Genomic DNA, 26,395 nt, shown 5'->3' with positions numbered 1-26,395 from the left:
GGCTGCCCTTGAGACTGACCCAGAAACTCCAGCGGGTGCAGAATGCTGCGGCAAGACTCCTTACAGGGTCCTTGCTGCGGGATCACATTCACCCGGTGCTCTACCAGCTGCACCGGCTCCCAGTGGAGTACAGGATCAGGTTTAAGGTGCTGGTTTTAACCTTTAAAGCCCTATACGGCCTAGGACCCTTGTACCTACAGGACCGCCTCTCCTGGTATGTCCCACGGAAGACCTTACGGTCTTCAAACAAAAACATCTTGGAGGTCCCGGGCCACAGAGAGGTTTGGCTGGCCTCAACCAGAGCCAGGGCTTTTTCGGCTGTGGCTCCGATCTGGTGGAATGTTCTGTCACAAGAGACTAGGGCCCTGCGGGACTTGACATCTTTCCGCAGGGCCTGCAAGACAGAACTGTTCCACCAGGCCTTTGGCCAAGGCACAGCTTGACCCCCTCCTTTGGTAATTCTTCACAGAACTCTAGCCCAATGGTTGCCATTAATTTGATTTGAACTGATTTTATAATGAATTGATTTTAGAATGCTGTATTACTTTACTGTTGTTAGCCGCTCTGAGCCCGGCTTCAGCTGGGGAGGGTGGGATATAAATAAATTTATTTATTTATTTATTTATTTATCCATCCATCCATCCATCCTTCTCTCATGACACCAGAACACAGGGTCACCCAATGAAGTGGATCGGTTCAGAGCAGGCAAAATAACTCCTTTGTGCAAGACATAATTCACATATGGAATTTACTGCTTCTGGGGTGGGAACCTCCTTGGCTACTGTGAGAACAGGTGCCGGACTAGATGGGCCCCTGGGTTGATCCAGCGGGCTCCTCTTGTGTAATGAAGCAAGGCAGGCCTCGCCATCTGGCCCGTGAGGCTGCTTTGGCCAAGCCAGATATCGGGGAATGGCTGGATGAGGAAGAGTGGTGGGTGGTGCCCACTCAAGAGCCCCCCCCCCAGGGAGAGCACAGAAGAAGATGACTTAGATCCCGGATCCTGGTGATGGGACGCTGAAGAGCAGTCTAAAGAAGGGGCGAACTGGGAGGTGCTAGAAGCAGGGGGTTTGAGCGAACAAGGGGAAGGGGTCAGGAGAAGGAGGCTTTCCCAGGACAGGCTTAGAGGCTGGGCGTCACAGTGTGAGCACAGACTGAGAGAGATATAATAATAATAATAATAATAATAATAATAATAATAATAATAATAATTATTTATACCCCGCCCATCTGGCTGGGTTTCCCCAGCCACTCTGGGCGGCTTCCAACACAATATTAAAATACAACAATCTATTAAACATTAAAAGCTTCCCTAAACAGGGCTGCCTTCAGATGTCTTCTAAAAGTCTGGTAGCTGTTGTTCTCTTTGATATCTGGTGGGAGGGTGTTCCACAGGGCGGGTGCCACCACCGAGAAGGCCTTCTGCCTGGTTCCCTGTAACTTGACTTCTCGCAGGGAGGGAACCGCCAGAAGGCCCTTGGCGCTGGGCCTGAGTGTCCGGGTAGAACGATGGAGTCAGAGGGGTAGAGAGGAGTCAGAGGTTGCCCTTGCTGTCCAGCAGCAGGACAGTCCCAAGTTCTGCTGGCTCTTCTCCCCCTCTGACATCTCACCCTGCATGTTGCTGAGCAACAGATGGTGTCGTGGGGCTAAAACTCCCATCATCCCCAGCCAGCTTGGCCAGTTGTCAAGGTCCTGGGAGATGATGTGGAGACTCAGGGCTGAAGAACCCTGGTTTAGAGACCTGATCTAAGATAAATACACAGATTTTAATTCCGAAGGAGGAGGCCATTGTAGACTGTCTCCCTTCCCTTGTTCCTGCTCTAAGGGCTGGAATAGGCTTGTTCACAGCGGAGTAGGGCGTGCTTTAAAAAACCCTGAGTGCATTGCACAAATGTATTTTGGGAATGTGCCCATGTGAGCTAATTACTTATTGATTTCTTCCAAGGCAGTGTAGAATTAAAAGTAATCCATGGGAAAAGGGCCTCCGTAAATCGGTTAATTGAAACAAAGATCGTATAGATACAGCTGCATACAGTCTGGGGGTTTGGTTGGGGTTTTTTTAATGTTCTGAGGAAGATGGTGAGGCACACATCCCAGTCAGGGATATGCAGATATAGAACTCGTAAAATAAGCATTCAAATTTGTAACAGCACTTTGGGGGTTTTGTTTTAGTCCCCAAAATAACCTAAATGTCAAAGAAACACAAACATAGAACATAGAAATCCTACTCCACATCTGCCTTTGGGATTTGATGTTTTCGCACACTGTTATGTATGTCTATATTGTTTAGTTGTGTTTATGCTTATGTTTATTAGGAATATTATTCATTTCTTATAATAAAAGTTGTGTTTTTTTAAAGACATGTTTTGCATTAAGAGAAAGCCCAGTTCTGTGCCAAGTGGAAACTCAGTTCTGCAGCCTGTACAAATAAATGACAGTCATATATTTGCTTATTTTGCACAATTCACTCTCAGTTGTATACTATAATATGACATTTTAGCCCAGATTTAGCTAAATAAATCTAGGGGGATAATGATCAGGAAACTGAAATAATAAAGCTAAGTTTTCCAGAGTTTTCTGTACCATACATTTAAAGCACATTAAGTGTGCATTTAAAGTACATCACTTCCCCCGAAGAAACCTGGGAACTGTAGTTTACTAAGGATGCTTGGAAACACAGCTATGCAAAGGAAAACTACAGTTCCCAGGATTCTTTGGGTAGGTTATGTGCTTTAAATGTCCGTTGGGTCTGCTCTCACTTTTCTGTTATCAATATAGTGTGCTTGTGGGAGATGTAATTACTGTCTTTCCAATTTAGTTTGCAGTACTAATGTGGCTATTGACTTACGTTGGAGCCCTCTTCAATGGGCTAACTCTTCTGATAATGGGTAAGGCCAATCATTTATTTTAAGATATCTTTTTTGAAATTAGGCAGCAGTACCTCTTGGGACAAAACAGCTTCATCAACTCCATTGAAATATGTTCTCCTTACAGTGTCAATTGTTTCCTGCTGGCCTGGTTCGCACAGAATGCTAAGCCGTGGTTTGTTTTAATCCATTTCAAAAACAAACAAACCATGAGTTAACCATAAGTTCTCTCAAAGACGATCAGACAAACCACAGCTTGTTTACCCAAAGCTTGTTTTGTTTTCAAGGTGCTCTGGCCTCGTGTCATTGTAGCTGGGGGGGGGGTAGCCAAGCAAAGCTGGGTTCACACATAATAGTTAAACCAAGGTTGGTAAGACAACAACAACATTGACTTCAAATTATGGTTTAATTTGTAAACAAACCAGAGTTTAGCCATTGGGCAGGATTTGCACATAACACTAATCCATGGTTTACTAAAGCACACTTCAGTAAACCATAGATTAGTGTTATTCGTGAACCAGACCAATTATAACTTCTTGGCTGGTAGTCCCATAGAGACTTATTTAAGTTCTCATTCAGAAAACTACGCCACTGTGCTTGCACCACGCCAACCTCCCTGCTGCTTCGCCCCTCTTAATCCCAGAAAGCATCAGTGGCACGGCTGTTGGGAGGTCTGGTAAGTGCCGCCACTCCATCATGCCACCCTGACTGGGCTATACAGATATATAGTCTGATCTGGTATAAGGAAGCTTCCAATGTTCCTTTTTTCCAACTATTGAGATGAAGTATATCAGTTATTGTAAGAACCAGCCCAGGGTGTCAACCCCGAGTGGCAGCTTGTGGAAAGTGACAGAACATGGGCCCTCTGGCTCACACCCGTTTTGTCCCTTGCCTCTAGCATGCTCATGTACAAAACCCAACCTGTGTAACTGGGGTTCTAAATCAGGCGAGGAGCTTCAGTGTGTGAAGGAGGCTGCCTGCTTTAGACCTTCATCCTCCACAAGCTGGGAGGGTGATGGGTGTGGTGGAACTTAGCACTCTCATCTCTGTTCCTCCTGTTTGCATGTAGGTTTAACACAGAAAGCAAATTGCCTGAATAAATTTGTTCTTGTTCGTGTTCTCTCTCTCTCTCTCTCTCTCTCTCTCTCTCTCTCTTTCTCACTCTTTCTCTTTCTTCTTGCTCTTCACATTCCCCAAATTGAGATTTATTATTCACTTCTTCTGCCTCTTCTTTCAATCGGGAACACAATTCACAGTGAGCTCTAGGCACGAGAAAGACTTGCAGCTACAAAGATGACGAGCCTTCCTAAACTTTCGTTCCTATTTCAGGGTCTCCCTCAGAAATGTATCAGTGCTTGCAAAACTTTATTTAATACAAATGTTTTGCAAAAGAAGAAGGGGAAAAGACTATTAACTCTGGGAATGTAATACTCTTTCTTTTTCCTTCTCTCTAGCTGTGGTCTCAATGTTTACTCTACCTGTCGTATACGACAAGTACCAGGTATGTAGAAGGCCCATTTTGCAGTTGTTTTCCTTAATCCATAAAGCCCAGTTAGGGAGGTTGACCTCCAAAAGAGGAATCAGGCAGTTGTTAAAGAAATGTTGAAAGGCAGCAGTCCTTTCCCCAGCAGCCATGGGGTTCATGAACAGTTGAGATTGTGTAGTTTCTTGGAGACCTTTCAGCCACCTTGAAGGAAGCTACGGTGAGCATCTTTTTCAGGGAACTGATGGTGTGATGAAACACATTAAGCAATATGCACATATCTACTATATCTGCTGACAAACAAGTTTTTCAGTTTCCTATTGTGCCTCAAACACCCATAAAAGTCATTTGATTAGAGACAAGAAATGAATGGAACAATTTCCAGAGGGGTTGCCACAGGGCTGGATTAACCATTAAGCAAAATAAGCACATGCTTAGGGCATCAAGAAAAGGGACGTGGGTGGCACTGTGGTCTAAACCACAGAGCCTAGGGCTTGCCAATCAGAAGGTCGGCGGTTCGAATCCGCGCGACGGGGTCAGCTCCTGTTGCTCGGTCCCTGCTCCTGCCGACCTAGCAGTTCGAAAGCAGCTCAAAGTGCAAGTAGTTAAATAGGTACCGCTCCGGCGGGAAGGTAAACGGCATTTCCGTGTGCTGCTCTGGTTCACCAGAAGTGGCTTAGTCATGCTGGCCACATGACCCAGAAGCTGTACGCCGGCTCCCTCGGCCAGTAAAGCGAGATGAGCGCCGCAACCCCAGAGTCGGCCACGACTGGACCTAATGGTCAGGGGTCCTTTACCTTTACCTTTTGGGCATCAAGAGAAGGGGGCACCACAGAAATTTTCCATTGCCGGATTTGCCATGGATCAGCAAGTCCACTTTTCAGTTTACAAATTCTGAGACAAAATTGTGTCTATATTAATTAAAGCATGAAAGCACAAGATTCAGCTGTAAGCTAGTAATTTACTTGTTCGTAGCATGGAATAAAGTAGAAGTATACGAAAATAAACATTATCTCCCATCTTACTGTAGGTTTCATTTCATTGCGAAGAATAAAAAGTTATTGTACAGCTTCTTATTGTTTATATTTTGAATTAGATCTATATCGGGACACCAAAACATGGAAAGCTCAGTTGGTTAGAGCATGGTACTGATAACGCCAAGGTTGCAGGTTCGATCCCTGTTTCGGGCGGCTGCGTATGGTTGGACTAGAAGATGCCCAAGAATCCCTTACGACTCTACAATTTTATGATCCTATGGAAATCTTTTAAGTGCTTAGGGCAGGCATAGGCAAACTCGGCCCTCCAGATGTTTTGAGACTACAACTCCCATCATCCCTGACCACTGGTCCTGTTAGCTAGGGATGATGGGAGTTGTAGTCCCAAAACATCTGGAGGGCCAAGTTTGCCTATGCCTGGTTTAGGGCCTCTAAAGGTCTTGATCCAGCCCTGGGTTGCCATTTTAGGGTGCAATCCTAATCAACTCTGCTGGTGGAGCTATATGCAGCAGGGCTGTGGTAGAAGGTTGGGGGCCTGAGCAGCCATCAGGCGCATTCTGTACCTCGCTGAAGGTTTGATCAAAGAGAAACCATGGGGCAGTGTACATGTCTGGGGCCACCAAGTGAGTGTCGATTCAGTGAATCCTTCCACGTTGCTGCTATTCATGCGTGGAAGCTGTTTGCTTGATAGAGCTCACTCTTGGGGTTCAGGAAGTTTTGTTCTCTCCCTCACATATTTTCCTTTTCCAGTATTTTGTGGTGGGCGGGATGGAGAAAAGTTAAACTGCATGGTTTGCGTGCTGGACATGAATAGCTCACCATGAAGCAACACCCACTCCGTGGAGTGATTCAGAAGGGTCGCCATATGGTGGCTGTCATGTGCAAAGTGGCCTCAGGCTAATGATTGTTGCATGCAGCTCTCTGAATCCATTGTGCAGATAGAGAGTAGATAGATAGATAGATAGATAGATAGATAGATAGATAGATAGATAGATAGATGATAGATAGATAGATAGATAGATGATAGATAGATAGATAGATAGATAGATAGATGATAGATAGATAGATGATAGATGATAGATATAGATACAGTAGATAGATATAGATAGATAATTTCTCCTTACTTCTCAGTCTGTATGCTTTATTTTGAATACACGCTTGGGGCTTTTCTAGATCTTTTTCTTTTACAAAACAAAAAATCTGTTTTGCAAAGATAGGGAAGCGATGAGATGCGCTGGTGAGTAATGCATAGATAGTTTGGAGAAAGTGTTGGCTGCTAGCCATTTGGTGTGGGTTTCTTTTTAAAAAAAGATTTTCTATTTATTTATTTATTTTGCATAATCTATAAAGGCCAAAGACATTTTGCTGTCTGAAGTGGAGCCCAAATGCCTCGCTCCTCAAGCTTGGGAAAACAGTTTAACAAGTTTTGTTGCAGTATTCCAACACCAGATCCTTCCCTCCTCTCTCCTGGCCCCACTGCATCCCCCCACCCTGAGACCCACTTAGCACACTTGGCTCTGTTTTTCCTAATGCAATCTATAGGTCTCGGAGAAGTTATTCTTGGCAGTGAGGGAGTGTCCCCCCCCCGTTCCCCTTATTTTTTTAACTAATTATTTTGTCCCCAATTGCACACAAATTATTACAAAATGGACTGTGGGCAAATGGGCAATATTACTATAAAGTATGGAAGAAATTTCCACTTGGGGATTATGACCAAAGTGTTGAGATGTGTACAAGGAAATGGGGGCCATTTGCAGGCCCCCAGCTGGCTCCAGCCCACCGGCCGGTAGCCAGGCAATCTCTGGTACTTGGAACAGCATCAAACAGCGACCCACAGAACTCTTCAGAAGCTGGAGCACGCTTGTGATGGGATGGTGAGCTGCTTGTGCGTAAAATCCTAGTCCCTCAGAGTTTGGCTAAGTCCACAAACCTCTGTCTGTGACGGAGCTCCTTAAGCATGGCTCCATCAGTCGCTCGTTGAATCGGACAGTGGGCGTTTACGGAACTTCTTCCAGCATAAAAGCTCCTTAACGGAAACGCGTCTTCTGGACTCTCGGCGTGACAGTTTCCGCCGAGGAGTGGGTGTCCCTCTAGGAGGTCCTGAAACCTCCCCACTGTTCTTGCTTGAAGTGTCTCTGAGCCCTCCCTCCGACTCACTTTCCCTTGGAACTCCACTTCTCCCCCTGCTGGTCCCCTCCTCAGCTGAATGGTCTCTCTCACCCTCCGTGAGCCCCTTCACCTCCTGCGTCTCAGATGGCAGTTCCCTGACATCCACCTCCCCTCCAGGGCCCCCTTCACCCCCTTCCCTCCCCTCTTCTGCGGGAGGCGAGGGAGCAAAACCCCTGAAGGAACCTCCCTCATCTTCCGAAGTTTCGAACACTTCCCTCCACCTGTTGCTGTTTCCGGTTTCCAAGTACTCCTCCTCATCGGAGTCTGTTCCTTCTTCCAACTCCGATTCCCTGAATCCTTCCAGTTCCTCCTCATCGTCGGAGGTGCCAAAGTACTCCCTCCGGAACCTCGCTACTGGCTGAGGTTTCCTGGGGAACCTTTGGTGGAACGTTTCGATCAAGATCTCGTCACGGACCTCCTCTGCCGTCACCCAGGTGTTTTCCGACTCCGGCTCCCCTTCCCACGCGACCAAATACTCCACCTGATTACCCTTCCACCTGGAGTCGATGATTTCCGCCACATGGTTGCTGCTTTCCCTTTCTTCTATGGCTGGCCCCCGTGTGGATACCCCTTCACCTTCCCCCCTATATGGTGACAGTAATGACCTGTGGAAAACTGGGTGCAGTTTCATGTGGTTCGGTAACCGGAGTCTGAAAGCCACTGGGTTGACCTGTTGGATGACCTCAAATGGTCCCAATCTTTTGGGTCTCAATTTCTTGCAACCCCCCTTGAACGGCAACCCTTGGGTTGATAGCCAGACCTGACTCCCCACCCTAATGGTTTCACCTTCCCTTCTGCTCTTGTCTGCCTGCCTCTTATATTCTTCTTTGGCCCTTTCTAAGTTGAGTTGGAGTTGACGATGGATCGCGTCCATCTCTTCTACAAAATGTTCAGCGGCCGGGACACTCCATCTCTCTCCTCCTCCCCCTGGAAACGCCCTGGGGTGGCACCCATAATTAGCCAAAAAGGGGCTCATCCCGGTGGACACATTCTCTGCATTATTGTAAGCAAATTCCGCTAGCGCCAACTTTTCAACCCAATCGTTCTCTCTGTCATTGACATAACACCTCAGGTATTGTTGGAGGATACCGTTTGCCCTCTCCGCCTGCCCATTGGTCTCAGGGTGCCTGGCAGTCGAAAAGTTGACCTCTACGTGCAACAAGCTCATAAGTTTCCTCCAGAATCTGGACGTGAACTGTTTCCCTCTGTCGGAGACCACCCTCAAGGGGGCGCCATGCAGCCTAAAAATATGTTCTACAAACAATTTCGCTGTCTCTTCCGCCGTGACTGCATGTGAGCAAGCTACAAAGTGACCCATCTTAGTTAACAGGTCTACTACGACTAGTATGGCGGTTTTCCCCTGGGATTTGGGCAGATCAGTCATAAAATCTATCGATACCGCCTCCCACGGTCGTTCTGGTGTGGGTAACGGTTCTAATAACCCCGCTGGCGCCCGCCTTTCTCCTTTGGCTCTCTGGCATTGGTCACACCTTCTCACATACTCCCGTACATCCTCCCTCACCTTGGGCCACCAAAACTCCCTGGTCACCAACCACATGGTCTTGTGCTGCCCAAAATGCCCCGCTGTGGGGTTGTCGTGCATCTGTTTGAGTACTCTCCCCCTCAATTCCCCTTTGGGTATATATAGTGCCCCTTTGTAATACAATGCCCCGTTTCTTTCTTCAAAACCTCCGGGGTCTTCTCCCTCTCTCCTTAAACCTCTGAGCTTATCCTGGGCGTATTCATCATTTACCGTTCCCTCTACCAGTTCTCTTTGCCCCACCCAGGCCGCCCCACACACCCAGTGGTCCTCTGGGATAATATGTCTCTCTTCAGGCGCTCCCTCCCCCTCCAAATATTCAGGTTTGCGTGAGAGAGCGTCCGCTCTAATGTTTTCTGGACCTGGCACATAGCAGATTTCAAAATGGAATTTGGAGAACTCCTGGGCCCACCTCACTTGTCGTTGGTTGAGCACTCGTGCCGTTCTCCAATACTCCAAATTCTTGTGGTCCGTACACACTTGCACCTTATGCTGTGCGCCAGTTAGTAAATGTCTCCATCTCCGGAACGCTTCGTGAATGGCGAGTAGTTCTCGGTCATATATGGTGTAGTTCCTCTCGGATTTGTTCAGCTTACGCGAAAAGAAGGCACACGGTCTCCATTCCTCCTTCTTCCTCCCTTCACTGGGATTTGAAACTGCGCGCGCGCTGTTCCAACTTCCATCGGCTCTCCTGGCGGGAAACTCGGCTCTGGAATCTCTGGAATGCGGAAATCCCTCCAACGCTCTCCTTTCCCCTCCCGCTTCTCCAAGGCTCTTGCCTCCTGGCGCGCTCCAATGGTCAGTGCTGATTTGGTCAGCTGGTCCATAGACTCCGCCCTGGGCGCTCGGGAAAGTTCGTCTTTCACCGCCGAAGAAAGCCCCTCTTCAAAGAGCATTTGAATGGGTTCCGCCGATAGGTCCCACCCTAATTTATGTATCAACATTGTAAACTCAGTCCAGTACTCACGAACCGATCGGCTACCCTGTTTGCAAGCCATCAATTGTCTGCGCACCAGTCCCTGTTCAATCTCGCTGGAAAACATCAAATCCATGGCACGAAAAAACTTCCTCGTGTCCTTCAGCATTTCACTATTCCCTGCCATCAGGGGTCTAACCCAGTCTCTCGCCCCCCCTTCGAGATGGCCAATCACAAACGCCACTCGCGATGCCTCGTCGGGAAAGTCGTTAAACTGCAGTTCGAGAGCATACTGCATCTCTGTCCTAAAGGCTTGGTAGTTCCTGGGGTCCCCCCCAAACTTCTGCACCAAACCTGGCATCTTTCTTGCTAGTGTAGCGCCTTTTGCCTTTTCTGCATCCTGCGCCCTCCTTTCCTCTAGCCTCGCCGTTTGCAGTGCTAGCTGGACTTCCAACACCCTGTACCTTTCTTCCAGGCTTGGACCCTCTCCAGCTCCTCCTGCTCCCCCGGCTCCGGCTGGGTTGCTCATGATGCCTCTCTGCACAAGCTGCTTTCAGGGACTGTCCGATTGCTGTGATGGGATGGTGAGCTGCTTGTGCGTAAAATCCTAGTCCCTCAGAGTTTGGCTAAGTCCACAAACCTCTGTCTGTGACGGAGCTCCTTAAGCATGGCTCCATCAGTCGCTCGTTGAATCGGACAGTGGGCGTTTACGGAACTTCTTCCAGCATAAAAGCTCCTTAACGGAAACGCGTCTTCTGGACTCTCGGCGTGACAGTTTCCGGCGAGGAGTGGGTGTCCCTCTAGGAGGTCCTGAAACCTCCCCACTGTTCTCGCTTGAAGTGTCTCTGAGCCCTCCCTCCGACTCACTTTCCCTTGGAACTCCACTTCTCCCCCTGCTGGTCCCCTCCTCAGCTGAATGGTCTCTCTCACCCTCCGTGAGCCCCTTCACCTCCTGCGTCTCAGATGGCAGTTCCCTGACAACGCTCTAATCAGCAGAGTAATTAACTCTTCACAACAGAAGGGCAAAAAGAGGCATATGTAAAGCGTATCTACAAGCTGTTTATTCAGGACAAAGGAAAAACATGACTTCTCCCTTTCATGTCCAATCAAGCAGCATAAAGCAAAAGCAATACACAAAACGGAAGTTCCCAGCAAGCAGTGCTGGACTGTAAACAGGCTTGTGACACGCAACAATCATGCCTGTCCTTTTAAGGTGGAACGGAATATCTTAACACAAAGTGCGTGTTTGTTGAGAGCTGTAAGTCGCCCAGAGTGGCTGGGGAAACCCAGCCAGATGGGTGGGGTATAAATGAAATGATGCTGATTTAGCTTCATCAGCTCTGGAGAACACCTCGGTCAAATGTATAAATTATTCTCTTAATCCCAGGATTCAAGCCCCACATTGGGCAAAAGATTCCTGCAATGCAGGGGGTTGGAAATAATAATAATAATAATAATAATAATAATGATAATACTTTATTTGTACCCCGCTCATCTGGCTGGCCTTCCCCAGCCAGTCTGGGCGGCTTCCAACAAAGATTAAAAATACATTAAAATGTCACACATTAAAAACTTCCCTGAACAGGGCTTCCTGATGATTCCCCAGGGTCCCTTCCAACTCTTCTGTGATTCTTACATGTTGATGCCTCACTGATTTCTCTCCCCCATCCTCCTCTCTTTTCAGGCACAGATTGACCAATACTTGGGGCTTGTGAGGACCCACATAAATACCATCGTGGCAAAGTGAGTCTCCTAATGCAATGTTTTCCTAGTGGGTCAAGTTACTGACAACTATACAGTAGGGATGGTTCAGGGCAGAAGGGTCAAAGCTTCCCTTGGGGGTGTCCACAAACAGCCTGCAGCTCGCCTCTCCAATTGTACTCCTCACAGTTATATACAGTGGTGCCTCGCAAGACGAAATTAATTCGTTCCGCAAGTTTTTTCTTCTTGCGAGTTTTTCGTCTTGCGAAGCATGGTTTCCCATAGGAATGCACTGAAAATCAATCAATGCGTTCCTATGGAAACCACCTTCAGACCAGGTCCGGGGACAGTCTGTCCCCCGACCTCTTCTGAAGGCTGGGGGGAGGGGACAAGGGCTTTTCTTCCCACTGCCAGCCTTCAGAAGGCTGTTCTGAAGGCTGGCGGTGGGAAGAAAAGCCCTTCTCCCCACCTCCCACCCCGCAAGCTCCGGGGACAGGAGGGCTTTCCTCCCGACTGCCAGCATTTTAAAAGCCCCCGGGACAGCGGAGACTTCTCCGCTGTCCCGGGGGCTTTTAAAATGCTGGCGGGCGGCAGCGAAGCCTTCGCTGCCACCCGCCAGCATTTTCAGATCGCCCCAGGACAGCGGAGAAGTCTCCGCTGTCTCGGGAAGGCAGGCAGGGGGAGCAAAGACTTTTGCCCCCCGCCGGCCTTCAGAAGAGGTCCAGGACCTCTTCTGAAGGCCGGCGGAGATTTCCCTATGGGCTTTCTTCTTGCGAAGCAAGCCCATAGGGAAATTCGTCTTGCGGAACGACTCAAAAACGGAAAACTCTTTCGTCTTGCGAGTTTTTCGTTTTGCGAGGCGTTCGTCTTGCAAGGCACCACTGTATTTTTCAGGTTGCAGAATCTTACAAAGGATTGATCTTGCCTGATCCTCTCCCTTTCTGTTGTTAGGGAAGATTCTCGTATTGCAAGAGACCGCCTTCTTCCCCACAAACCTTATGGAGGGTTCAGATCAGCAGAGAGAACATATTGTTAGTTCCACTGCCCTTGGACATTTTGGGAGAGGCAGCCAGGGAGATGGGATTTGCTAGGCCAGCCCTAAGCTGTGGAAATCCCGCCCTGCCGTGGTCTGTCTGGCACCTTCATTGTACAGCTTTTGCACTATTCTGAAGACATATCTCTTTACCCTGGCATTTGACACCTCTCACACAAACACAAACCCCAATTCTTCTGGTGTAAATTGTTTTAACTGATTTTAATATTGCCTTTCTTTATCTTGTTGTAACCTGCCCTGGGACCTTACGATGAAGGTCAGGGTAAGAAATCAAAAGAATATTAACAATACCAATTTATTTATATCAGCTATGGAAAAAAAGGGTTCCTCCCCTCTGTGATTCTGCATTGCAAATCCTACACGGAGCCTCCTTCCCTGCCTATCAAGGCAGCTTTTTTGAAATGGGCATGTCAGGATTTTTAAAAGGCAGAATCAGACTCCTCTTTAATGTGAATTCCAGTCCTGGCCAAACACACTTGCTTAGCTTTTTCATGCCCTGATCTGGTCTCTCCAAATCTCTGTGGAGCTTTTCACTGGGCCTGCGGTGAGGGGCTTTGAGAGATTTAATCAGGCAAACCACTGTCCTATTTTTGGCACCTGGTAATAGTGTTTTTGTTTAAGCAAGACTACCCAAGTATGCAAAGTTGACATGCACATTTCTGTGTGTAGGGGGAGGGGGGGATATTTTAACTGCTGGCTTTATTTGTATTTAAATATTTTCAGTCAACTTCTTTTTAACTTCTGACTTTTATTAATCATTTTAAAGCACCTTTGATGTTTTACGCAAACCACTGAGAGGTTCCTGCAATTAATCGGTGTACAAATTAGGTTAAATAGAAAGGAAGATACAAAAAGAGACTGCCTCTTTTTCATGCAGTGAGCGCAGCCTAGCTGAAAACGTTTCTAAGTGAAAGGAGCTGTACCATATGAGCGCTGTCTAGCAGAGAAAATGAAACACGCTGTGGAGCGGCTTGCCTGAATCAGTGTTTAATTCTCTCTTTTTAATCTCTCCTTTTCATCTCTAGGATCCAAGCAAAAATCCCAGGCGCAAAGAGGAAGGCTGAGTAGAAACAGCAGCAAGAATTCCTCACCTACAGGCGTGAATGATGAGGGAGTCTGGGATGAAAACAGCTCTGTTCTTACTTTTTACTTATAATTTATTGTTCGTCTCTTTCTCTCTCTTTCTCTCTCTCTCTGGGTGAAGGCAGACATAAAATAGAAAGATTGCATACAGAGTGTCCCTCAGCTGCAGTGCGAGTGAATTGGCTGTCTGTCTCTCCTGCCCCAGCCTGTTGCTTCAGGTTGGCTGTCCAGCTTTTTCTTTTTAAAAATAAAAACGAGAACTTCACTTGAATTTTCAGGCACTTTTGGGTTGTTGTTGTTTTTTAAGTGCAGAAGTACTCCGGGGATGGGGAGGGACGAGTGTCTGGGTGACGTCATAGGGAGCCAGCCAATCGGCACTGTCCACAGCCAACTCCCGCTTCAGAATTGCAGAACTCTATTCCACCCAGAGCTCGACCCTGGAAAGGAAAGGGACGTTTGGACTAAACGCAGCTGAGGTGCCCGTCGGAGGGCTCTAAACATGGTACATCTGCCTTCACCCCTCTCTCTCTTTCAAACACCATGATCTCAGAGATGTGAAACAACGAAGCAGCTGTTTTTTTCTCCTCTCCTGCTGTTTCTCTTCTCTCTTAGACTATTTGCAATCACGTGTGTCAAGCACTAAAGTATAGTAAAGAGAAAAAGTGTTCTAAGTGTGGTTCTTGTGTTGCTTCTCAAGTGCATGATGGTGAGAGCCTAAAAATACTATTGAACTTTCTATTTTTTATTTCCTAGTGCTTCTCTTACTACTTCTTCTTCTTCCTCCTCCTCCTCCTATTGGCATTGCTTCGATAACTTTTAATGTTACATGTCGCTAGGGCTTTCCTGCTTAGTGCACTGATGCGGTTTTGCTTCTATGTCCACTGGGTTTGCTGGTTGAGTTTATCTTTACTAACTTATCTAGAATCGTAGACAGACGTCCTTAAGTGTTGTTGTGTTTTTTCCAGCACAAGTAATGAAAAACGAAAGAGAAACCGGTAATGATATGGTATAAGCCGTTTTGTATAACTCTCTAAAAGGAAAAAAAAAGAAGAATCAAGCAAAACCAACCCACCCAGTACTTTTTTTTTTGTTCTTAAGGGATCAACAGGCTGATCAACATGTATGGGAATTGAAGACTTCCGGCTTGTAACATGTATCACAAATTTGTATGACGTTCTCTGTAGGACTTAATTATGGACTCTGAATATTTGCACTTATGTACTTGATACCGAATGCAGAAATAAATGTTACTAAATGTTAAAAAAAAGAGGTCCTCTTTGCCATTTTAATCACAGCTATCATCCTGTTTCATACTGCGTACAGTTTTATACTGCGTATGTAGCAAAAGGTCCTCATAATAATATGACTCTGCAGCATTGCCTTCCATTTCACATCACTGCTGCTGACACTGCTTAGGTTCTCTCTGAGAAATGGCTCTTCAATAGCCTCAGCAGGCTAGAAGTTCATCTTGGCAGCACTGGAACTGGATAATATCTTTCAGAAAAATCAGTTTTCTGTTGTATAGGAAGCGGTGGTAAGGATACTATAAACAGTGCCAGCAGCTACCATAAATAGTGGCCTGGTTTGCATGAATTGTTAAACTATGGCTTAGTGCTCCAGAGATGAGCCTCTATGAGCTTGAACCTCTGGCTCATGTGCTCCATTTCTCCCCCTCCTATGCGGTCAAGATACAGACTTCTGCCAAGTTTAATTCTGCTTTTCAAATAATCTCAGCATGAAGTAGAACCAGGCATCCTGGTTTAAAACAAGCAGTAGTTAAACCATGGTTTGCAGTTGACATGTTTAACAACTGACCACTGTTACACCCGACTAATACATAACACTGTGTCAAGATTATTTAAAATCAAACTAAACTCAGCTGAAGTCCTGCGCACAAGGAGAAGGCAATGCACAAGCTGAGGGCTTGCTCATGGAGGCTCACTTTTGCGGCACTAAACTATGGTTTAGTGTTATGTGCAAAGGCAGTCCGTGAGAGCACTCAAGGCAGAATCAGTGCAGGCTCCCAGAGTCCTAGGAACTCACTATGCTTTTGCTTCCAATCCCCAAGACAGCCTGTTTCAAAACGATCTTGGACTCCAGGATCGTACCTGCAGTCACTACCATTAAATTGCCTGGAAACATTGTACATTCTGCATGGCTCAATATAGCCAAATAGTTCTGGAGGGTTTTTTGGCTGCAATGAAGTGGCAACTTATGGTTCATTTAAGTACAGGGAAGACTGGAAATGGAGCAGAAGGAACCAGGAGATTCTGAGGGAAGTCTTACACTTGTTAAGGCTCTTCTCACAATGGAGCATTTATATGGCTCCTCCCCTGTATCAAATCCAATGCCAAACATGGCCTGATTTATCCCTAGAGCTTTGCCAGAAGACTGAATATCTACCTACTTCCTCCTCTGAATGTATTCCCCCCATACCAAATAAAGATCTCACCCAGATTCAACGCTTTAGGAGCGTTTGTTTCTGAATGGTTTGTACAGTTTGTAGTAAGGATCTCGCTCCGATGGAAAGTGTGGAAAGTGTGGCAAGTACCGGGGGGGGGGGCTGGTCCATTAGTAAAAATGGAGCACCACTGCAGCAACCTCAATCTGCCCTCAACCAGCCTCTGTACTCCTGCCTTTTAATTTACAATCCAGTTCATGTGGTGGCCTTGGCTGGGTTTCCCTTGAAGAATTTAACAGGGGAGAGAATGGTACCAGTGGGGAATTGGAATTAGGTGCCTCCGCTCTCAATAGCTCTGTCTCCACCTCCTGTTGATTTCCCTGTCTTCTGCCTTGCCAGTCCCAATGGGAACCAGCCAACACAGTCAAGCAGGGAGCAATTTGGGTATATTGAACTCCTGGAAGCAAAGAGACAGATTATTTTGGCCCGCTAAGAGTAGGGAAAGGTATATTCTCTGCATGCCTCGCTGAAGATCACTCTGTTTGGCTGCCTAGTTTCTCCATCTCCAGATGTGTTCAATGCTGAAGATACATATAAGAATTTTTTTTAGGACTGGGACAATGGTGGTTTGAAAATGGTTACAATTCCCAGCACCCGTAACATATTACAGTCTTCAGAATTTTTTGAGGGACGCCGTGTGCTTTATATCTTTGTTGTGGGTATGAATGCAATCACGGTGTCACATGCAAACATGTTTCTTTTCTGCCCCAGGATGAGCTCTACAAAACACATCCTGCAAGTTTTCCAGATGGCTAATTTACATCAAGAAGCAGGGGGTGGGGAGGTGTTTGTGGGCAGTGTTTATTAGCAACTAGCTAATGATGCCACCATACACCTATCTCTTCTAATCTCTGAAACAATTCTGAAACTTTTTTTGAAAAGATGTTTTGTGATGGGGAAGGAGGATGGGAGTATACAGTAACTGTATACATGCTGCTTTAAAAAAACGAAAAGGCAGATATCCCACCTAGTACATATAAAGAGAAGAGTAAAGCTGATGGCTGATCCAGCATTTGACTTGCAGGGATGTACTGTAAATCTATAAGGCAATTTATGAAGCTGGATTTGCACTGCACATGAAGAACTCATAGTGACTTCTCTTGAACTGTTATGCTTATAATCAACCAGAAATGTCCCTCTACTGACTTCTCCATTCTTTATATTGTCTGTTCATGATAATTTGTGCACATGACATTTCAGGGTAGCCATCTGCAATTTCAATACTATTTCCACCTGCAGAAGTTTTAGAGTGGTCTTGCTGTTTCAGTGAATATCCTGTAACTTCTTTTCTGAATCCTGTAGCTTTTCAAACCACAATTGATCTTTTTTTTGGGGGGGGAGGTTTCCCCACCTTTGTTGTGCTATAGTCCCTCCAGACAGCAATAATGTGGTAGCCTTGGGAGAGCACTGCAGAACAATTAAAAAAGCAGAATAACTCCACCATCAAGTAGATGCTGCAGAATATATATACCTGCAGTGAAACTCGAGTCTGGAGCAGCTCCGAGGGGGAAATACATCACGGAAAGTTGTATTTCAATTTTCATGGTTCTTGAGCATAATTCAAGAAGCTAGCAGCTCGGATGCTACATATTTTCGCATTTGTACACACAGAACCCCATGCACCAGCTTATGCTGCGTTGTTACACTGTATTTTTGTAATTCAAGAAAATCTTTAATAAAAAATATATTTAAAAAGATGAGAAAGAAACTCGGGGGGGGGGGAGGAAGCCACATATTGCAAGGAAAACATTGTGGAGAGGAGTGTTGTCTTGGGGCCAGAAGAGTCTGTAGGATAAACCACAAGTGTTTTTTTATCAAATAGTTTTGCCCTGCACAGGTAAAACGCCACGCATAGTTTCAGGACCTTTTCATATTGCTTTTAAACAAACCGCTTTGAGGGTGGTTGTTTTTCTTTCTCTTTTTTCTCCTTTTTACAATCTGGCGGTGTATACATTTTATGAAACAAACAAATAATTTAAATTTTCTTTCCCCTTCTACGTCAGTCGTCATGTGAACTGAAAGGGGGGCGCTAATAATGATCAATTCATTGTACTTAGGATGTAATGATTAGTTAGACGTGATCATTAAACAGGGAAGGGAAGGTAGGCTCATTATCGAACATGCAAGTGCACACGCTGTTTAGGGAAGTTTTTAATGCTGAATGTTTTATCATGTTTTTAATAATCTGTTGGGAGCTGCCCAGAGTGGCTGGGGAAACCCAGACAGATGGGCGGGGTATAGATAAATTATTATTACTTTTATTACTACTATTATTATTAATTTTAAAAGCACCTCTCTTAAAACAAAATCAATGAAAGCCACAAACAAACAAAAATAGGGGAGGCGGTTCTGTTCGTTGTTTTTAAAGCACGGGCAGCGCATTTGAAGCGTCTGCGGTGTTGCTGCCCGGCCCCTGCAAACAGCGCAGCTCCCTGCACGCCTCCTCAGAGGCAAACCCCACCGGCTTCCATGGTTCTTGCTCCCAGGCAGGCGCGCGCAGGATCGCGGCCCGCGCACTAGGCCGCCTTTCGCCCCGTTGCCGTGGCAACCGCGCGGCCTAGCCTGGCTTTCAGCCGCGATGGATCCGCGGCCTCCGCCCTGCACCCGACCCGAGTCCACGGCGGCAGCGATAGCTCTGGGCCACTTGGGCAGCGTGGGTGAGCTGTTTTCCCTCCTCCGCGCCGCGGGAGCAGTTTCCTTCACAGGGATCAGGGTTTTTTTTGGGGGGGAGAATGAGGGGAACCCCCAATTTTGGCTTATTTTGGCGCACAGCTGGTGCTGCTCTCTGAGCTGGAGTGGGGAGACATTATTCTTCCCCGCGTCCAGCCCACTGTCTGTCTGTCTGTCTGTCTGTCTGTCTATCTATCTATCTATCTATCTATCTATCTATCTATATTAAATTTAGATCTCGCCATCATTTAATCTGAACGCCGCCTTCCTATGGTTAGAGCAATGCTCAAGGCGACTTGCCAGCCAGATGGGTGGGGTATTAATAATAATAATAATAATAATAATAATAATAATAATAATAATAATTATTATTATTATTATTATGAAACATAGCCAAGTAGTCATAAACCATAAGTAGAATAATAGGAGTGTAGAATTGGCAGGGACCCTCCAGGGTCATCTGTTGTTGTTGTTTAGTCGTTTAGTCGTGTCCGACTCTTCGTGACCCCATGGACCAGAGCACGCCAGGCACCTCTGTCCTCCACTACCTCCCGCAGTTTGGTCAGACTCATGTTTGTGGCTTCGAGAACACTATCCAACCATCTCATCCTCTGCCGTCCCCTTCTCCTTGTGCCCTCCATCTTTCCCAGCATCAGTGTCTTCTCCAGGGAGTCTTCTCTTCTCATGAGGTGGCCAAAGTACTGGAGCCTCAGCTTCACGATCTGTCCTTCCAGTGAGCACTCAGGGCTGATTTCATTAAGAATGGATGCGTTTGATCTTCTTGCAGTCCATGGGACTCTCAAGAGTCTTCTCCAGCACCATAATTCAAAAGCATCAATTCTTCGGCGATCAGCCTTCTTTATGGTCCAGCTCTCACTTCCATACATCACTACTGGGAAAACCATGGCTTTAACTATACGGACCTTTGTTGGCAAGGTGACGTCTCTACTTCTCAAGATGCTGTCTAGGCCTGTCATTGCCCTTCTCCCAAGAAGCAGGCGTCTTTTAATTTCGTGGCTGCTGTCACCATCTGCAGTGATCATGGAGCCCAAGAAAGTAAAATCTCTCACTGCCTCCATTTCTTCCCCTTCTATTTGCCAGGAGGTGATGGGCCCAGTGGCCATGATCTTCGTTTTTTTGATGTTGAGCCTCAGACCATATTTTGCGCTCTCCTCTTTCACCCTCATTAAAAGGTTCTTTAATTCCTCCTCACTTTCTGCCATCAAGGTTGTGTCATCTGCATATCTGAGGTTGTTGATATTTCTTCCGGCAATCTTAATTCCAGTTTGGGATTCATCCAGCCCAGCCTTTCGCATGATGTATTCTGCGTATAAATTAAATAAGCAGGGAGACAAAATACAGCCTTGTCGTACGCCTTTCCCAATTTTGAACCAATCAGTTGTTCCATATCCAGTTCTAACTGTAGCTTCTTGTCCCACATAGAGATTTCTCAGGAGACAGATGAGGTGATCAGGCACTCCCATTTCTTTAAGAACTTGCCATAGTTTGCTGTGGTCGACACAGTCAAAGGCTTTTGCATAGTCAATGAAGCAGAAGTAGATGTCTTTCTGGAACTCTCTAGCTTTCTCCATAATCCAGCGCATGTTTGCAATTTGGTCTCTGGTTCCTCTGCCTCTTCTAAATCCAGCTTGCACTTCTGGGAGTTCTCGATCCACATACTGTTTGAGCCTTCCTTGTAGAATTTTAAGCATAACCTTGCTAGCGTGTGAAATGAGTGCAATTGTGCGGTAGTTGGAGCATTCTTTGGCACTGCCCTTCTTTGGGATTGGGATGTAGACTGATCTTCTCCAATCTTCTGGCCACTGCTGAGTTTTCCAAATTTGCTGGCATATTGAGTGTAGCACCTTAACAGCATCATCTTCTAAAATTTTAAATAGTTCAGCTGGAATACCATCACTTCCACTGGCCTTGTTATTTGCAGTGCTTTCTAAGGCCCATTTGACTTCACTTTCCAGGATGTCTGGCTCAAGGTCAGCAACCACACTACCTGGGGTGTACGAGACATCCATATCTTTCTGGTATAATTCCTCTGTGTATTCTTGCCACCTCTTCTTGATGTCTTCTGCTTCTGTTAGGTCCTTACCACTTTTGTCCTTTATTATGGTAATCTTTGTACGAAATGTTCCTGTCATCTAGTCCAGCCCAACACACATCGAGAAGTACCCAGTCATAAAAGGGCTGCCACGTTCAAAAAGTGAAAATCGAGATACAAAAATTTGCCGAAATCTACACGGGTTGCCATACATCCGGATTTTCGCAAACACTTCTGCAATTTCCCGCCTAGAGGGTTTCCGATGGCCGAATCCCAGCTATGTCTGGGAAATTCCAGACGTAGGGCAGCCCATGATTGAGTAATTTCCACATAAATCATAGAAATTGGAAGGGATCCTGAAAGTCTACTAGTCTGACCCCCCTGCAACGCAGGAATCTCAATGAAAGCACCCCTGACAGATGGCCACCCAACCTCTGTGCTTTGTGGTGTAAGAAAAATACAGAAGCTTAGCCCCTTTTTGATTGTCCTTTTCGCCCTTATTAGTCCTGCTAGCTGCTGTGTTTTTAAGAGCACTCTTGATGCAGAAAGTTAAATCAAGGGCGCTTTCCCATGTCCTGCTTATTGAGCGTTCATTGCAGGGAGGTTAGGTGAAGCTGACATGTTTTTATTGAGCCAGGTTTTTTTTATTTGTTTGCAAGTGGGGAGATTAGACGAAGTTCCATAAATAAAGTGTCACCCCTGCCCCGCTTCATTTTTCCTTTTCACTTTGGGGAAGCGGGTTTGATGAGCCAGCTCTCCAAATCTGTTTTAATTGCCCAACCTAAATTTTCTGGAATGTGATTGAATCTCCCACCCCAAAATAGAAACCATTTGGAACTGCCCTAAATCTTCTGCATTTTTTACTTCCGTAGTAGGTAAAGCTTGCCTTAGACACATAGCAGTGAATTCAAGCTGCATCGCTAAAGTTGGTTTGGAGGTCTGCTACAACAAGCTCACTTCCTTCCAAAATTGGACCTTTTGCAATAAGGAAAGTGACAGGAAAGTGCTCAGTTGACCTCAAAATTATTCAAAATCACAAGCAAAGGAATATTTTTGACATGTCCTGAGGTTCCCTGTGCACATTAACAAGGTGGTTGTAATACTATTTAAAACAACAAGCGCTGAAAACTTTGAGAATCCAAATTTGTATTAAAAACATAATTAAAAACCTTAAGGAATTATTATCCCCCCTCGGAATAAGTATGCTATTAATAACTATGCTATTAATAATAATGCTATTAAAAGAAGTACCACAATCTTGTTGCTAAACCCTGCCATTATTGCTCCAAAGTAAGTAAGAGTAATGCCAGCTGTACAAAAACATCTTCGGGTACACAAATCTCACGTCCGGAGCATACCAAATCCAGATTAGAGGTCTGCTCTAGGAAGAATGGATAGTTGATGATGCAGCTTCTGTGCAACAGATGCCAACAATTTGTAGTAGCTTTTAATTATAGCTAGTGGAGATTTCACCAGACTGGACTTTTCTGGGAATATATTGCAAGGCTCATTTCAAAAGTTGGAGGCTGTGAATCTTTATGGTTGTTTTTGTTGTGTTTTCTTCTCACGAGAGAGACGAAATAGATTTCTGTCATTCAGAACTGCTTGGAAATATGTTGAACGCTGTTAGGATGATATCACTGAAAAATGGAAGCTGGCTCAGGAAAGCTGATAGAAAGAACTTGCTAAATAGGGCTTGCAACACTTTGTACATGAATAACAAGGCTGCCCTTTTGTCACCTATTCTAGGTTTGATAAGGTGCTGGGATTCTTGGACTGGCAGTATGATGGTGGAGCCCAGACATCTAAGGGCCAAACTATATATTCACTTAATTACACAGTGTGAGGTTTTTCCGTAAATAATTAAGAGCCCGGTTTTTAATGGGAAGGCAGGATAAGGAAACTGAAGACTTAAGCCTTCTTCTCCCTGTGCTTTTCCTTCCCAGTAAGACTCAATCTCTCCTATGCTTGCAATTATTTAAGGAAATGATATGTGGCTGTATGCTGCATAATTATGTGAATTTAATTTTGGCCCTTTATTCTCTGCACTGCATTGCAGACGGAAAGAACGATGTCTCTGATCTCTGCTGCTCTGCAGCGCCATCACCACCAATGGCCAGAAGGTGGTATTGCAGCTCCCTCTCCATAAGGGAACTGCTGTTGTGTAGAATCACTAAGAGTTTCATCTGGCCCTTTAAAGCTTCTGATTCTGGTTTACAGCTCCTCATTGACTGCCTTCTTCCTTTTGAATGTTTGCCTCTGGGCCACCAGCCCTGACAGTGAAATGTAAGGTATCAAAGAGTGTGCTGAATTGAACCTTTAGCAGATTATTGCAGTCAGTATAGCAGGAGATGACATAACATCACAAGACAGCTGTAAATCTTAAGTGCAGGTGAGTTCCCTTTTGATGCGCTCATTGGTACATAATATTTAGCCGACAAAAGAAAACTAAATCTGTTCCTTTCAGCTGATCTAATGCATAAGTCTTGCAATCTACATCCTAGATTGCCACACTGTCTTCAAATTAGAACAGCATTTTTAATTAACGTGAGGACCCAGGTAACAGTCTGAGGCAGCATAATTTCAAGGCTCACTAGCCAGATTATTTTTTCAAAAAACTTGCCTTGGTTGGAAGAACCTTGAGTGCCAGCTAGATTGAACAATGTGACATTCATTTATATGGTATACTCAAAGGCCCGATGAGCATTATCATTTATAGCTCTAACTGGTAATGCTACTTTGCGATTAACTCAAATAACATTTAGTTTATTATCTGTTGTGCTGTAGTTTCTTTTTTAACCAAGCAGAGTTCATGAGACCACTGAGGAAGACCAAGGTCAACATGATTTTGACTACAGAAAGGTAGCCGTGTTGGTCTGCCATACTCAAAACAAACAAACAAACAAATTTCTTTCCAGTAGCACCTTAAAGACCAACTAAGTTAGTTCTTGGTATGAGCTTTCGTGTGCATGCACACTTCTGAAGAAGTGTATCTGAAGAAGTGTGCATGCACACGAAAGCTCATACCAAGAACTAACTTAGTTGGTCTTTAAGGTGCTACTGGAAAGAAATTTGTTTGTTTGTTTGTTATGATTTTGACTGTTTATAGTCTATTGATTTTTTTGCATGCTGTGTGATATTTAATGAGGCACATTTGTTCTGTTTATGAATATTGGGTTTATTTATACTCTTCATGTTTGGATTTTAATTTTTTTGCTTTGGATACAGCTAGAGATCCATATTGTTCATTTTTAATTGGTACTATATTACATTAACATTTTTTTGTATTACATTAGCTTGTTTATATTCTTTCATTACGCCTTTAGTTTGTCAAGATTTACTTCCCTTTGGCATTACTTAACCATGGAGAAATTACAGCTGGTGGTGGTTATTATTTTTAATTTAATAAAATGTATTATGTGCCCTTTACCAGCAGGTACCCCAGGTGGGTTACAACAGTATAAAATTCAGAATTGAAAACTGTTAAAACAGATTAAAGTCACAGGGATAGGGTTAGTTTAGAGAGAGCTGAGCCCAGGCTTGGACAAGACACTCAGCCAAAACTTAGCTTAGCTCAGTGGGCCAGCAAAGTGGAAAGGCCAAAGTAAAGCAGCTGTGAGCTCCTTTCTGGGAGCCAACACACACACACACACACACACACACACACACACACACACACACACTATGACAAAGTTTGGATTAGTGGGACATGCAAGCCAGGCCAGTAGGGTTCTGAAATACAATTGGTTTCATCTTTGGCCCTCTTTAAGAGCCAATTGAAAACATTTTAATTCTCCTTGAGTTTTAGGGGGGACTGATGGGGGATATTTTGCTGGGTGGAGCTGCTGCTGTAATGCTGGGGATGGTTTTGACATTTGCTGCTGGATATTGACAAGTAGGCTTTGAATAATATTGCTGGCTGCTATTTTGTATTGTGTTTACTGTTAATTTGCAAATTGTTCAATTTAGTAATGTTTTGTTGCCCACTCTGGGATCATGAATGAGATGAAGGGTGGGATATAATAATAAGTAAATCTGAAAGCTGCAGCATATTGCGAAAATTTAAGATTTTATTGTTTCCCCAATTGTTTCTTTAGAAAAACAGCTTCAGAATGAAGGGCTTGTGTTCAACAAGGAAACTGTGCAGCACTTTGAAGATGCTATTAAATCCATCAAGAAACTGGTAATGTCAGAACTTAAACAAGCAAAGCTTTGGGACCCATAAAAAATAGGGAACTCTGCATTTCTCTGATGACCAAACTTGGACCTGATGAAATGAGTTGCCTTGGATTTACAGCTGGTTATTTGGGATGCAGTCAGCTGCCTCCCTAGACCATTCTGCAGCTTTACTAGAATTTAACAATCAGAGAGGGTCATTGCTGGTAGATCTTCAATCTTCAAGAGCCGTACATGTACCTTGAAACTGATATTCTGTTCCATCCTGCACCCAGGGCATTGAGTGCCTTGTGTCCAGGATACCTCTATTACTCTAGAGTAGGCATAATATTGCGCACAGGACAGTACCATAGCTGTCAACGTTTCCCTTTTCTTGCGAGGAATCCTATTTGGAATAAGGGCATTTCCCTTAAAAAACGGAAACATTGCCAGCTATGGACAGTGCCATGATGAATGTGCTTTCCAGAGCTAGCCATCCTGGTTTCTGTATGTCTGCTCTCAAATAAAACTGGAGTGGTACTTAAATTAGTGCAGGCGTATCGTGCTGAATTTCATTTTTCGGCCATGTGTCCGTTTTAGGAAGAGGAGAGGAAACATACTATTGAACTGTGGGAAGAGGAGACCATCAAAAACAGCAATCTCCGTGTCCAAATCAAAGGGTTCCCAGAGCTTGTAATGAAGGAGTTTGAAGGTATTTCAGAGTCATGGGATAAAAGCATGTAGCAGCAGATATAATCTATTTATAGTGTGTATAACCATTCATTTAAAGCATGACTGATTGAACTTAGGTAGTTTAATTTAGTGGCAGAATTTAAACTTTGGACCACAGAAGATGGGATATTGTTTTTCTCAAGGGAGCAGGGACATGACAATAATAATACTTTAAATAAAAAAAGAAAGCAATTATCTGTGTACACACACTCTCTTATATATCTGTTTCCCCTCCCTTCCCATAGATAAAGTGACTGAAATAGCATAAATAAAATGATAAAACCAATATATATAATGAGTTCTAGTGTTAAAGCTCTGCACATTTCTGGATCCCTGATATAGCCATCAGTGAATGCAAATAGGTTACATGAAATATTAGATCAGCAGGAGGTCAGTTGCAAAAAGTTCTTTTTCCGTTAGGTTTTGAATCACCTTGTTTTAAAAACTTACTGCTTCAGGGGGCTAAAAGAAGCGCAAAGAAATTTGTTGCATAATTATTACGGAGGATTAGCGCTGTGA

At 44.9% G+C, this 26,395-nt stretch overlaps 2 protein-coding genes across 9 annotated transcripts in view; both read left to right on the top strand.

Moving 5' to 3' along the window:
• Positions 1-14,858, top strand: part of RTN1 (reticulon 1) — a 143,823-nt gene extending 128,965 nt beyond the window's left edge. For 3 of the 5 annotated variants that reach the window (XM_053397796.1, XM_053397715.1, XM_053398050.1), the window contains 4 exons: positions 2,816-2,885; positions 4,319-4,365; positions 11,652-11,710; positions 13,748-14,858. In XM_053397796.1, coding sequence (XP_053253771.1) covers positions 2,816-2,885; positions 4,319-4,365; positions 11,652-11,710; positions 13,748-13,790 — 219 coding nt within the window. In that variant the 3' untranslated portion in view covers positions 13,791-14,858. Of the gene's footprint in view, positions 1-2,815; positions 2,886-4,318; positions 4,386-4,448; positions 4,843-5,443; positions 5,517-11,651; positions 11,711-13,747 lie in introns of those variants that run through there. The other 2 variants (XM_053397871.1, XM_053397964.1) reach the window with 2 other exon arrangements.
• A 3,925-nt stretch (positions 14,859-18,783) lies between these two features.
• LOC128418451 (coiled-coil domain-containing protein 175-like) overlaps positions 18,784-26,395 on the top strand; it is a 36,003-nt gene continuing 28,391 nt past the window's right edge. The window contains exons 1-4 of one of the 4 annotated variants that reach the window (XM_053398337.1): positions 18,906-18,923; positions 23,210-23,381; positions 25,087-25,172; positions 25,745-25,856. In XM_053398337.1, coding sequence (XP_053254312.1) covers positions 25,841-25,856 — 16 coding nt within the window. In that variant the 5' untranslated portion in view covers positions 18,906-18,923; positions 23,210-23,381; positions 25,087-25,172; positions 25,745-25,840. Of the gene's footprint in view, positions 18,924-23,209; positions 23,382-25,086; positions 25,173-25,744; positions 25,857-26,395 lie in introns of all 4 variants that reach the window. The other 3 variants (XM_053398246.1, XM_053398422.1, XM_053398177.1) reach the window with 3 other exon arrangements.

The sequence above is a fragment of the Podarcis raffonei genome, chromosome 1 (genome assembly GCF_027172205.1).
Source record: "Podarcis raffonei isolate rPodRaf1 chromosome 1, rPodRaf1.pri, whole genome shotgun sequence".
Classification (NCBI taxonomy): Eukaryota; Metazoa; Chordata; class Lepidosauria; order Squamata; family Lacertidae; genus Podarcis; species Podarcis raffonei.
The sequence above is the reverse complement of the archived record's forward strand: the minus strand, read 5'-3'. Positions and strand labels throughout refer to the sequence as shown.